The sequence below is a fragment of the Gossypium hirsutum genome, chromosome D07, assembly GCF_007990345.1.
Source record: "Gossypium hirsutum isolate 1008001.06 chromosome D07, Gossypium_hirsutum_v2.1, whole genome shotgun sequence".
In the NCBI taxonomy this organism is placed as follows: Eukaryota; Viridiplantae; Streptophyta; class Magnoliopsida; order Malvales; family Malvaceae; genus Gossypium; species Gossypium hirsutum.
In genome coordinates, this window is record NC_053443.1 from 6182712 (window position 1) to 6195768 (window position 13057).

Consider the following 13057-nt stretch of genomic DNA (forward strand, 5'->3'; position numbering starts at 1 on the left):
TGCCTTCAAGAACTTGGGCTTGTAGTCCATCTCCGACTGAAATTGATCCGTTGATGCTCGTAACGGAGATCCAATGCGCTTTGGCTGCAAGATTCGGTTTCTTAGATCAAGATTTCCAAGATTTGAAATCTTGATTTTCTTAATTCTTGAAATCGTTCCAAACAGCAAGATTGGGCCAAGATTCGGTTTCTTGATTTTCTTGAAAACAAGAAACTGATTCTTGATTTTCTCGTTCTTTTGTGTATGCATCTAAGGCCTTTGTGACTCGTATCAGGAGTCCTTCCCCTTTATTTGTTTGCAGATTTACCCCCGAAGTTCTGTTTTAAGTTCAAATTAATCCTTTTTTATTATTTTTGCTATTAATTAATTAATTTTAACAATATCATTATTTTTACTACTATTATTATTAGTTTTAAATATTATTACTATTATTTTATTTATTGTTATTACTTACCTCATTATTATTATAATTATTTATTCATTCATACCATTTTTATTTCAAATCTAGTTATATATACATTTTCATAATACATGTGTACACATATTATTTTTAAAAACCTTATATATATACATACATGCTCATATATATATTTTTTATATTTTACATACATATATATATATATATCTATATGCATATTTTTTTTTCATGAATATATACATACATATATTTTTTTATATTCTATAATTTTTATATACATATATTTGCACATTTATATATATCGATATACGCATGCTTATTTTTATAAATACATGTATATAAAAACATACTTTTGTACACCTTTTATAATATATATACGCATATATGTATGCATTTGCTTATTTACATTTTTATATATAATAATTTTAAATGTATATATATGTATGTATCTTTTTTACATTTACATAATCTTATTCATTTTCTTCGTCTATTTCTTTATTTGTATTCACATTATTTGGAATGAATGCTTTAATTTTATTGTTTGTATGTTTGCTATGGTGTACTTATATTAGTTTGTCTTTTTATTTATTTTATTTTATAGCCCTAGCTTGTATTATTTTATTTACATTATCATCATTGTAATTACATTACATCTATTTTTTACTCGGATTCGTCAAAAAGGAAAATTTCAAAATTAAAAGCAATACTCGGTATTTGAGATTTTCGAGAGAATTGAGCCCTAACGTATTGGGTTCCAATTTTCTTCGTTGAATCTAAATAATCGAGAGTGCTCTTTAAAATAAAAAATAATGTAAATAAAAGCTCATTATCGGGAATTCAATACGTTGTGTCTTAACGTATTGGATATGACACGTTGTTTTCTCGATATGAGGATTTTTCTAAAAAATAAATAAATAATAAAGGTAATATTCAATGTTTAGAATTTTGAGAAATTGTGCCCTAACATATTGGGTTGCGATTTCTTCATTTGACTTAAACAATTGAATATCCTTTTAAATTTTATTACACGAGTTTTTTTGGACAAGCTCATTTTCAAGGGAGTGAAATATCATGTCCTAACTCATTAGGTATGATATTTTCTCTTTCCAAAATGAGAGGGTCTTAACAAATAACTTGTTTTATATAAGTTTTTTAAAATAAAGGACCGTATTTCAAATCTATTCAAAATTTTCGATTTTCGACATTAAGACTTTAACTAATCAACTAGGTATCAATTCTGGGCGTATCGAGGGTGCTAATCCTTCCTCGTGCGTAACCGACTCCCGAACCTGTTTTTTCTAAATTTCGTGGACCAAAATTGTTGTTTTAATAAAATCAAATTGTTTACTAAAAACAACCACTTTTCAAGGTGACCCGATCACACCTTATCAAAAAGGATTAGTGGCGACTCCCATTTTCGTTTTCATTTTCAAAATCCAAGTCGACCCCGTTTTATCAAAAAAATGGTGTCAACAACAATTAATTCGTTTTTTGTTCCATTGTTGAAGCAAATCCAAACTTTTTTTTTTAAGTTGTTAGACTTAAAATTAGGTTGAATGAATGAAGTGGATATGTTTTGTTTTCAAGGAATTGAATTGACTATTTTTCAAATTTTGGATCATTTTGTTTCTTTTTCTTCTTCAATATTCTATTCAGTCAAATGCAAGGACATCATCGCAAAGACACAAAGTGGTAGCATTTTTATTGCTCTTATTTATCAACAAGATCCATTGTTTGATATCGGCTCTCGTGACTGATAATGTAAGTTCATTCGTGGCTTTGTTTGAACTCCCAGGTCCTTAAGTCGTTCAACTTATATACTCTTTGGATTCGGCTAAATTTATTAAGGCACCGATTGTGGAAGTTAATTCAATTTATTTAAATCAATCCTAGCCACTGTTTTCAAAACGGACTGGTCAGTCAAATTGGTTTGATCGATAATCAATTAGGGTATCAGTTTAGGATAAGGGGTTGAATCGATTGATCCATAAACCAATACAAACTAACATTTGAACTGATTTCTCTATTTTTTAATAATTTATTTAATTGAATCGAACAAAACTAATTAGATCGATAACCAATTATCTAATTGGTTAAATCACCAATTCAATTCTAAAAACCTTAGCTCTAACTTTAGATAGTAGTAGAGCCAAGGGGTTGGCATGTACCCCACCATATTATCTTCAGAATCAAGAGGGAGGTATATAGATATCTTGCAACGTAAAATTAACTATATTCTATTATTGTTATTATTCCGATTATAAAATTGAAAATTCAATTCCCTCCTTTTGCGAAAATTGGAAAACCTCACAATATTCCCGTAAAATGGGAGGAATTTCAGTTAAAAATAATTCCCACGTGGCAAAGTCTCATTGGTTTCCCTTCCTACCTTTCTCATTCTTATAATCATCGTCCAATTCGTTTTTCTTTCTTTTTTCCGCCCGGTGCAGTTTCCGGGAGAAATCCAATTTTCCCGACCGACGACGATTTTCCTTTCTTTTTAATTCTAAACACTTCCCCGCGCTTTTTTTGAACCCGAGAGTCCTCATTTTTTTTTTCTATTTTTTCTTCCTGAATCTTTTGATTTTGCCGCTTCACCTCATCTCATTTTCGTTTAATCAATAAATCAACCTGAAATTTTAAAGGTTCGATTGGAATTGAAAATCAAATAAGCTTCTCATTCTGGTTAGTTTTTAATGTAATTTAATTAGTATGTTTTTTTTAATTCCCGTTTTTTCACATGAGAAAAGTTGGAAATTCAATGCGTGTAAAAGGTTTGAAGATGACAAGTTACAGCGGTTCGCCGAGGCGGAATATTTCAAGGTCAAGCTTTTCATCAGCGAGGAGAAAAGCATTGGAGAATGGACGTTCCGATTCTGTACGGAAACTCTTACCATCTCCTCGTCCTACGTAAGTTTTTCATTTCATTTCGTTTTTTTTTTCACAATTTTTAAGAAAATACTGTTTTGATTTGAATTTCTAATAATTTTGGATGAAGAAGCGTTAAAGTTATAATGAATGATTGAATTTTAATTTTAATGGATTGATAGTTTCAGACGGTAATATTTTGTGAAAATTCATGTTCTGAAATGTATACATTCTGTGAAATTAGTGATGAAAAATGTTTAAATATGCTAATCATTGTAATATTTCATCTTGAAAAAGTAAAAAATAGCAATGAATTTTTTTGTTTCAACTTGCTTGTGGAAAGGGGACTTGCTGGAGAGCGTACTGTGAAGAAGTTGAGGCTCTCAAAGGCCTTAACGGTACCAGAAAGTACCACCATTTATGAGGCCTGCCGGAGGATGGCTGCTCGTAAGGTTGATGCTTTATTGCTTACTGATTCTAATGCATTGCTTTGCGGGATTCTCACGGACAAGGTATGGCTTAAATCCTTCCAGACTATAACAAATTCCCTTTATTTCAATCTCAAAACAAGTGGAGATAACTACATGAACTAGTTTCTTTACTCTGATATGATATCTTCCACCTTGCTCTCTCAGGCATTTTGGATTTCGTGTTGGCGTGAAGAACGTTCTTTATGCTTACAAATTTATTCTTTATGAACTATGATAGTTATCATGTCTCTTATTTATTGATTCTTCATTCCTGCAGGACATAGTAACAAGAGTGATTGCTCGGGAGCTTAATATGGAGGAAACACCAGTTTCTAAAGTAATGACAAAGAACCCGGTATTTGTTCTTTCTGATACTCTTGCTGTGGAGGCACTCCAGAAGATGGTGCAAGGTTGGGTTTTGTGGTTGACAACCACCCTTTGATGTGATATAATTTACTTTTTCTTACCCTCTAATATTGTTTTGATATCATTCTAAACAGGAAAATTTAGACACTTGCCTGTTGTACAGAATGGGGAGGTCATTGCTTTGCTTGATATAGCTAAGTGTCTGTATGATGCTATTGCTCGAATGGAAAGGGCAGCTGAAAAGGGAAAAGCTATTGCTGCTGCTGTTGAAGGTGTAGAAAAGAACTGGGGAACATCTTTCTCTGGTTGGTAGATAGTTTTATCTTTTATCTTCAATAGTTGTCTTTTTGTGCCTTTTCTGCTTATTGTTGGTCCTTGTATTAATCGTTTTTGTTTTTATAGTTTAGCTATCAGCTGACCATTTTTAACATTTCTAAGTCTATGCTGCCTTTTGAGGTGATATGCAGGTCAGAATACATTCATTGAGACACTTCGAGAGCAAATGTTCAGGCCCTCACTGTCAACAATAATTGCAGACAATCCAAAGTAGGTAATACTTTTCTTTTTTCTTTTTAATGTAGATTTATTTGGTCCTTTATGGTATTTTTGAGTAACTTCGCTTAATATGATGCCTTTCTGTCAGGATTGTAATAGTTTCACCAGATGACACAGTTTTAACGACTACAAAAAAGATGCAAGAATGTCGTATAAACTCTGCAGTTGTGCTTGTTGAAAATAAACCCCGGGGGATTCTAACGTGAGTCTCTTTTGAATCAAATTGCAATTCAACAATTTTCCATGTGTAGTTGAGGGAGTGAAGGAAGGAGCATTGTCACTTCAGCTTTTATTATTTTACTTGTTACAATCTCCATTGATGTATACTCTGACTTATTATTCTGAATTTCTGACAGATCAAAGGATATATTAATGCGGGTAATAGCACAAAATCTGCCTCCAGAGACCACTTCAGTGGAACAGGTTTTTGCCTCTTGGATTCTCCCCCCCCCTTTTTATGTCAGCAAAGTTTTGTTCTTAAGGCTTAACCTTATATACCAGTAGCAGTTTATCATATTTGACCTCTATGATAAGCACATTCTTGAGTTCTAGTCATTTTGCTGTTGATTTGATGTATAGGTTATGACTCCTAACCCAGAATGTGCAACACTCGACACACCAATTGTTTCTGCTTTGCATACCATGCATGATGGCAACTTTTTACACCTACCTGTGCTAGATAGAGGTGATATGAGTTGCTACCTTGCAAAGAATATAGTTTTCTATGTGCATCATACCGGTCCTCAATAAGTTTCTGTGGTTAGATGCAGATGGAGAACTAGTTTCTATTGTTGATGTGATCGAAGTTACTCATGCCGCTGTTGCTACAGTAAGTCAAGTGAGTATCAGTCTAAGGTTAAGGTGTTCTTAAAGTAAATAAATCTTGTAGTGTACAAACAATCTATCTCTTTATACTATATCTAAAAGGATGAATTCCAAAACTGCAAATAGTGAAAGGCATATCTTTGGAAAATTTTAAATTAATCTTTTTGATTAATTTATGATTTCTTATAAATTAAAATCTTGACTAATTTTTATTTATGTTGCTATTAAATAAAAATATTGAACTCCTTGATTAATACAGTATATTTTTGTTGCTTGATAGTTTTCTTTTTAAATCAAATATTGACTAATTTTTGTGTATCTATTTGCGTATTTACCTTAAATTCTTTTATTAAAAGGAAATGTTCCTGATAAACAAGAATGAAGAATAGCAAAACAATAACGAAATGTAATAGAAATCCATCTTTTTTACTTGCATAAATAAAGCTTCCTTGCGCTTTAAATGTTAAGTAATTGTAGATTATGATTTTCAAATTCATTATTTTCTTAGATATAAGTATATAACATTATGTTGTAAGTAATACACGTGCAACACAGTTTGGAGAAAACTTGTTACTCCCAAGCACGTAACAAACTTGTTTTTGTGAATTCTAAGATTATTATTTTCTTTTCCTATTTCGTTAGGGAATCAATATGTTTTTCTTATGATCTTATAAATTTCTACAATCACTAGGTTGGGAAAAATTTTGGAGTCAATAATGAGGCTGCCTCAACAATGGTGCAGAAATTTTGGGATTCTGCAATGGCCTTAGCTCCCATTGAAGATGAGGATGAGACAAGAAGGTTTTTTATGTTGATGTTGCTCTGTTTATATAGTTGTGCTTTGTTCCATTACTGTTTTACTAACTTATTGACAGCAATGTTTCAGTTATAGTTCATTGAAGTTAGCTTCTGAAGCAGCAGAGACAGAGAGATCACTTCCCTATCCTTCATCCAATTTTCCATTTACATTTGGTTTCAAAATACAAGATAGAATGGGCCGAATGCATAGATTTACATCTGGTATGTTACTATTTCTACTCATAAGCTAGGCACCTCCATGAATATATGGTCTTTTCTTTTGCATGAGGTTCTTATGCAAGTGTTGCTTGTCTTTTCACCCGTCAAAATATGCAACCTAAACAAAACATTTCTTGGCAAGTTAATTTGTTAATGACACTAACTTCATGAAAATAATTGATCGTTCGTTTTTCTTTTTTTCAAGTTATGGTTTTTGTCTCTGTACAAATATTAACTTGTAAATTTAGTTCTTTATACTTTAATTTGGCATAATTTGATTATCCTACTATTATTAATGTTTTGTCTTTTTTCCAAACCACTAACACTCTTAAAAGATTCCATTATTCGGTTATGAAGTTTTCTTTAAAAATCCAAATCATGAGATTGAGTTAGAATTTTTTAAATGACAAATTAGTAAAAAGTAAATATTTTGATAACCATAATTTCACATTTTAAATGGATAAGGAATTTTTGGTTTTTTTTTTTACTTATGCATCAGTCAACTAATGAAATTTTTAATGGGGTTAGTGATTTGGATTAAAGCATAATATTAATAATAGTGGGAGGGCTGAATTATGTCAAATTAAAATTCAGGAACCTAAATCCTCAAGTTGAGTGTAGTATATTAAATCCTCAAGTTGAGTGTAGTATACCATGCATTTATACCTATTATTTTGTCTACAAAATTGCATTTAATAGGCTTTTTGCTCATTATTGTTGGATACAGATACACGTAGTTTGACGGATCTAATAACTGCAGTCCTTCAGAGGTTAGGGGATGACAGAGATAGAGATAGTGTGCCTCAAATCCTGGTATAACTTTAGAATTATTATTAGTTTTTTTTATGATTACATGGGTTTCAAATATGTTCTCCCTGAAATTTATACTAATTGGTGGGTTTATTATGCAGTATGAAGATGAAGACCATGACAAAGTTGTATTGGCATCGGACAATGATCTTCAAGTGGCCGTGGAGCATGCAAAATCAGTTGGTTTGAAGGTATGATTGAACTCTGATTATCTATATGTATACCTGATAGAACATTTAACAGTGGAATTTACTTTAGAAATGGCTAGCGTTATATGACTCTTAATTATAGGGGAAAATGATATGAACCTCGAACATTTGTCATGAAACCCGATAACAATAATTGGAAATCAATCCTTGGATCGTCCAAAAATAGGTTTGAAAGATTTCGGATTATTGATCCTTTCCTTATAGCCAAGAGATTGAAATTCACAAGGTTTCCCCATTGGAATTGCAGGAGTTCACCTAAGATGAAGATGAGAAACTTCTATTTTTAATTTAGTATTCAAATTTGATTCATTCTTATTTAAAATAAAACTAGGGTTTCTTCTCAAAAGCCTTTAAGCGTAACTTAATAATAACGTAAGTCCAATTAAATGTTTAATTGAAAAAAACAAGATAACTGAAATGTCGATTGTGGGAGTGGAGATCTTATTTTGCTCCACTGATCAATTACAATGTTGGTGCTGCTAGAGCAAAGACTGATCCGCTAGAGTGTGCTTGAATAACGCAAAGAACAAAATTAGCATACTCAACGAAGATAATTCAATCCTAGTTTCTCAACCAAGGTAGTACTGGCAATATTGATACAACTACCACCATCAATTATCATATAATATCATATCTTTGAAATGACACCGAGTATGAAGGAGATTATTGTGCTGCTCCCCTTTGTCTTTTTTCTTCGCTTAGAGACTCAAAGCTCGCTCAACCATCAAATTGTCTCCAACAACAGCACACTCAACGTCCTTTCCTTCTCTGGACAAGGGTGCAGAGTCACTTCCACTATCCTCATTGGTTTCAATTTTCTCATCATTCCTCAAGATCATTCCCTTTTTATTCAGACATTGGGATGCTATATGTCTTGTTCCCAAGCACCGAAAACATGTAAAATATTGAAGTCAATTAGTTTTGAAAGAATCGGTACCTTGATTGTTATTGTTGATATTGCCTCTGCCTTGATCTGTATTTCCTTTGGGCCTTGAAGTAGGCTTGTCATCATCAGATTTACCCCAACTTGGTGCCATCTTGAACCAGAACCTGTGGCTTCAAGTTTAGTGGTTTGGTCCCTTTTGAGTTGCCTCTCCACCTTCATTGTCATATCATCATATCTTCGAGTTCGACATAATGCTGCAACTCCACAATGTTACCTATCTCTTGGTTTAACCCACATGAGAATCAAGTCATGGTTGCCTCATGGTCCTTCTCTACATTAGCCCGTATGAAGGCTACCTCCATCTCCTTATGGTACTCCTCCATTGACTTAGAACCCTGTCGGAGCATGCTTGAATAACACAAAAATCAAGAAGGACTTTGCTGGGGCGAAAATACTAGTTTGGTGGAGCATGCCTATGTAATGTAAAAATCAGAAAAGATCACGCTGGAGCGAAACATTGATTCAGTGGTACAAGTTCTGAAAGTATCTAACACGAGATTCTTCAATTGGAGCGATATAATCTTTCCTTTGAAGCATGACCACTTCTTGGATTTTCCTAATTTGTGATTGCGTGATTGATCTAGTTGGCACGTGAAATTTTGAAGATATTTGCTTATTGCCTGGTCACAAGTTGGTTCATATCATGTAAGCCTCAAAGTTCAAACATATAACCCTCTAGTGTAAAAAAACTTGATAAGTTTCAAAACAATAGTAGTTTTCCGATAGAAATCCATGTTGAATACAGGTCAAGCTGCAACCGATATTGGTGGCATCAGGCATTAGTGTATTTGGATATTTTCACATTTTAGTTTTTTCTGTTTTTTCTTTTTCTTCTTCTTATTTGGATTGGGAAAAAATATGATAATTTACTTCATGAATTATTATAAACCAAATTGTTGGATTCATGGGTTACTTGATCTTTCGTTTATAGGGCAAAGCCAATAGTAGAACTTGTCAGGACCCGCCAACTGATTAGGTACTCTGATCTTCTTGGGTCATGTAACCGTGTATTCTGCCCATAAGCCGATATTGTCTCATTTGGGCACCCACTTGTCCTAAAAAGTTTTGTCACCCGAAGGTGTGCCTCTCTAAGTTCTCAAACTCAAGCCCTGCCCATATAGGATTTCACTTTGTAACAATGGTAACAAAGCCTTGAAGGATCTATGGGGTGCCCAGAGGGAACAACGCCGGCTTATATATTCACGATCCAAAGAATGAGAGTACTTTAACGGTTGATGGGTCGTGACAAGAACCCTTACATTACAATGTTTGAAATTCAGTACTATTTGGTACAATATTGACTATCTCACAAAGACTGATTTTCAGTGAATTTCCGTTTACTGAACCTATCTTTTACAGATTCGATCCAATACATGAAAATCTGCAGCTTAGCATGTCTAGAAGCACAGGAAACTGTTCTTTTGCTGCTATTATTATATATAGGTGAATGTACCTAAGAGGTCCCTTTATTGTAGGGACTTGATCAAATTAGTCTATTACTAAATAGATCAATTTAGTCCTTATACTATTAAAATGAATCAAATAAAGCTAAATTGGAATAGAGTTTACATTTATTGTTTAAAAAATATCATTTATTGTTTAACGGAGTTAACATTTTAAAAGTTTTTATGATTTTGCAAATGAAATTTTTTGTTTAGAATTGAACTGCAATTGAGAAAAATAATTGTCAAGACATTTCTATGCAGTAATGTTAACTCTGTTAGAATTTGGATTTGTTTGATTCTTTTTAATAATACAGGGACTAAATTGATCCAGTCCCTATAAAACAGGGACTTTCCAGGTACTTTAACCATTATATATCACATATTGTTTTGAAACTTAAACCTGATATGATAGTAATAAAAAACTTCATTGGTTTTTTTATAGTTCGATTAAGTTTAGAAGACATCTTATCAATGCTTTGTGCAGGGTTTAAGATTACATTTAGATTATTCGGGAACGAAAGATCATCGTCGAAGGGGCTCGGGTTCAGGATGCATGGATTATGCGAACTCCGATGCATGGAATACGGCATGCAACACCGTTGCCGCAGGGGCAGCCGTTGTTGCTGGGCTGAGCTTATTAGCATACTTGAGGAAAGCCGGTAATTAGCATTCTTAAAAAACTTCCAATATATATATATGAAGAACAATGCAATGAATTTCTTTAGGATTGAATGCCCAAATTCCTTTTATGTTTGATTTTATTTTCCTTAATTTTTGGGGGTCTATACAAATTAAGATATCAATTTATTTTTAGCGGGGGGGAATGCTTGTTGCTTAGTTTACAAGGTTGAGCTGTGTGGCTGTCTCCCCCTTTAATGAAGGGTGAAATTACAATGTATAAAATATAATTTATTATATGATAGCAGTCGTTTGTTTCAGATTTCAATGTTTGGATTCCCTCTATTATAAAGGTTGACACAGATCAAATACCGGTTGGATTAAAAATTGATAAGGGTAATGATCTAAAATAAGAGATTAGATTGGTTGGCTTGTAAACCGATTGAATTGATTTTTCTGTTACTTTTAAAATATATTTTTATATTTTTTTAATAATTTATTCAATTAAATCAGATAAATTAATTGAACCGAAAATCAGACTTTAGGAAAGAAACAATTTCGAAGTGTGGGTTCATTTTCACCTTCACAATGCCAACAACAAACACAAATTTGTGAACCAAGCAATATTTACGAGTTGGTTTTGCTTTGGTAGTCCAATGAGAGTGCATAACGGGCTGTTTATGGGTTACGTAAGGCTTATTAGAGAATCACCTACGGCTGTTTTGTATATAGGATTGTTTAGAATATTTGTAAATTGATAAGGGTATAACAGTAATTTTATCAGTAAATTGAATTTAAGTTGTGTGTATATATATATTTAAAATTTGATTCATATATTAAACTCAACTCGATTAACAAGAGAATTTAATTAGTGTAAAATTGATGTGCTAGAAATTTAATAAAAATGTTAAAATTGAGATGAAATTAAGGTATGAATGGAAGACTTTGTGACACAAATAATAATTCAAAAAAGGAAAAGGAAAAGGAAAGAAGTTTGGGATATGGGGTTGAAAGAGTTGAAACTTGGAAGTGTAGAGGCTTCAAAAATGGCTTAAAGTTCCAAAAACTGTCGGTTTGTGGGTCACACTCTCACCCTGTTCTTGGGTCTATGTGCTACATTTTAATTAAAATAAAACGAAAAGAACAATTTCCTTGGTCCCTAAGCTCCAAAGCACCTAGATGATGAAATGTATAAGTTCTGTGATTTTTTTGTTCTTTCTTGTAATTTTTTGGGTAAATTGTACAAATAGTAGCCCAATTATGGTCACATTCCTGTTTTAGTCACCAATTTTAAAATTTTTAATTTAGGCACTAACGTTTGAATTCGTTCCTATTTTGGTCACCCGCCATTACATTGATAACAGAAAGTCTTTGTCTAACTCGCATAATAACATATTTAGTCCTCAATTCTTACTTGTTCTATCAAATTGGTTCTAATTCTAAATAATTCAATAAATTTAGCCCTTCACATTTACAAATTCTATCAATTTGATCTTCAAACTTCCTAATCAAAGATTTCAATATTTAAAACAGAGGCATTCCACTCTTATTAATTGTTTTAATTCGGTACATAACCCTTTTCTTTTAGAAGTTAGTGTTAGAAATTAACTAAGCACCATTAAAAATAATAGAAAATATAAATTTAAAAGTATATTATATAATAAAATTATATCAATAATTTAATATTTTTAAAAATAATTTTTCACTCTGACTAGTATAATTCTAGTTTTTAATTAATTTGGTAAATGATTTGGCACTAAATCAGATTATTAGTAATACATATTGCTTATTGTTGATTTAAAATTGAAAACAAATAATTAAAAATAATTAGTACACATAATAATCTCTTAATCAATTTATAAAATTAGAAAAGTTATTATCAATGTAATAAAAGGAAATTCAGTTATTTCTTTCACGTTTTTTTCTCATGAAAAATTAAATGTTCATAATTTTTTATTATATAAAAATTGATTGAACAATTGAATTTTTCAAAGTTATATTTTTTTAACTCTAGATTTAATTTCCAATTTCAAGAACCAACTTCGATAACTATTTTTATGTACCTTGAAGGAAATATCATACTGTTAACAAGAAGATAAATCTAAAGTATTTTTTTTAAAGGCTTTTCTATTTTCTTTAGCCAAAATTTTATCAAACGAAGGGTTATAAAATATTATATTTAGAAGAAATTAATGAAAAAAAAGCAAAGGAAATAAAGTTTCAAGATAAACTTATTGGTATTAAAAATTGGCTCGGAAAATGGCTTATTAGTTGAGACAAATTTTTTTCTTTTTGGGTTTTACAAATTTATAGATGTGAAATGCATTTTTTTTTAATTTTGAAAGCTTTGATTAAGAAGTATAAGGATCAAATTGATAGAATTTGTAAGTGTGAAGAGTTAAGATTATTGAATTATTTAGAATCAGGATCAAATTGATAAAATATGTAAGTATTCAGGACTAAATGTGTTATTATACGGGTTAGAGAAAAGGCTTTTCGTTATCAGGAGA

The 13057-nt window shown here is 31.6% G+C and overlaps 1 protein-coding gene across 7 annotated transcripts; it reads left to right on the top strand.

Annotated features, from left to right (window-relative positions):
- The first annotated feature begins 2722 nt into the window (after positions 1–2722).
- On the top strand, positions 2723–10867 carry LOC121219310 (CBS domain-containing protein CBSCBSPB1). Of its 7 annotated transcripts, none has more exons than XR_005915974.1 (16): positions 2723–3103; positions 3193–3328; positions 3630–3798; positions 4034–4166; positions 4257–4427; positions 4590–4668; positions 4766–4879; positions 5034–5100; positions 5257–5362; positions 5442–5515; positions 6194–6303; positions 6389–6522; positions 7247–7332; positions 7431–7520; positions 9844–9927; positions 10414–10678. XR_005915974.1 is itself a non-coding variant. In XM_041097236.1 (16 exons), exons 2-15 carry the CDS (start codon positions 3201–3203, stop codon positions 10253–10255), a joined length of 1473 nt encoding a protein of 490 aa, XP_040953170.1. In that variant the 5' UTR covers positions 2723–3103; positions 3193–3200; the 3' UTR covers positions 10256–10285; positions 10414–10555. The 7 variants fall into 7 exon arrangements, 6 of the variants coding, with proteins under 6 accessions (XP_040953170.1, XP_040953171.1, XP_040953166.1 ...); XM_041097236.1 differs by lacking the exon at positions 9844–9927 and adding an exon at positions 10244–10285 and having other exon boundaries at positions 10414–10555; XM_041097237.1 differs by lacking the exon at positions 9844–9927 and adding an exon at positions 10244–10285 and having other exon boundaries at positions 5448–5515; positions 10414–10555.
- The last annotated feature ends 2190 nt before the right edge of the window (positions 10868–13057 follow it).

Excerpts from the sequence above, each read along its gene's own strand:
- LOC121219310 (XM_041097232.1), top strand. The coding sequence starts at position 3,201 with ATGACAAGTTACAGCGGTTCGCCGAGGCGGAATATTTCAAGGTCAAGC. Across the intron at positions 3,329-3,629 it reads TTACCATCTCCTCGTCCTAC|GGGACTTGCTGGAGAGCGTA; the intron begins GTAAGTTTTTCA and ends GCTTGTGGAAAG. Across the intron at positions 5,101-5,256 it reads AGACCACTTCAGTGGAACAG|GTTATGACTCCTAACCCAGA; the intron begins GTTTTTGCCTCT and ends TTTGATGTATAG.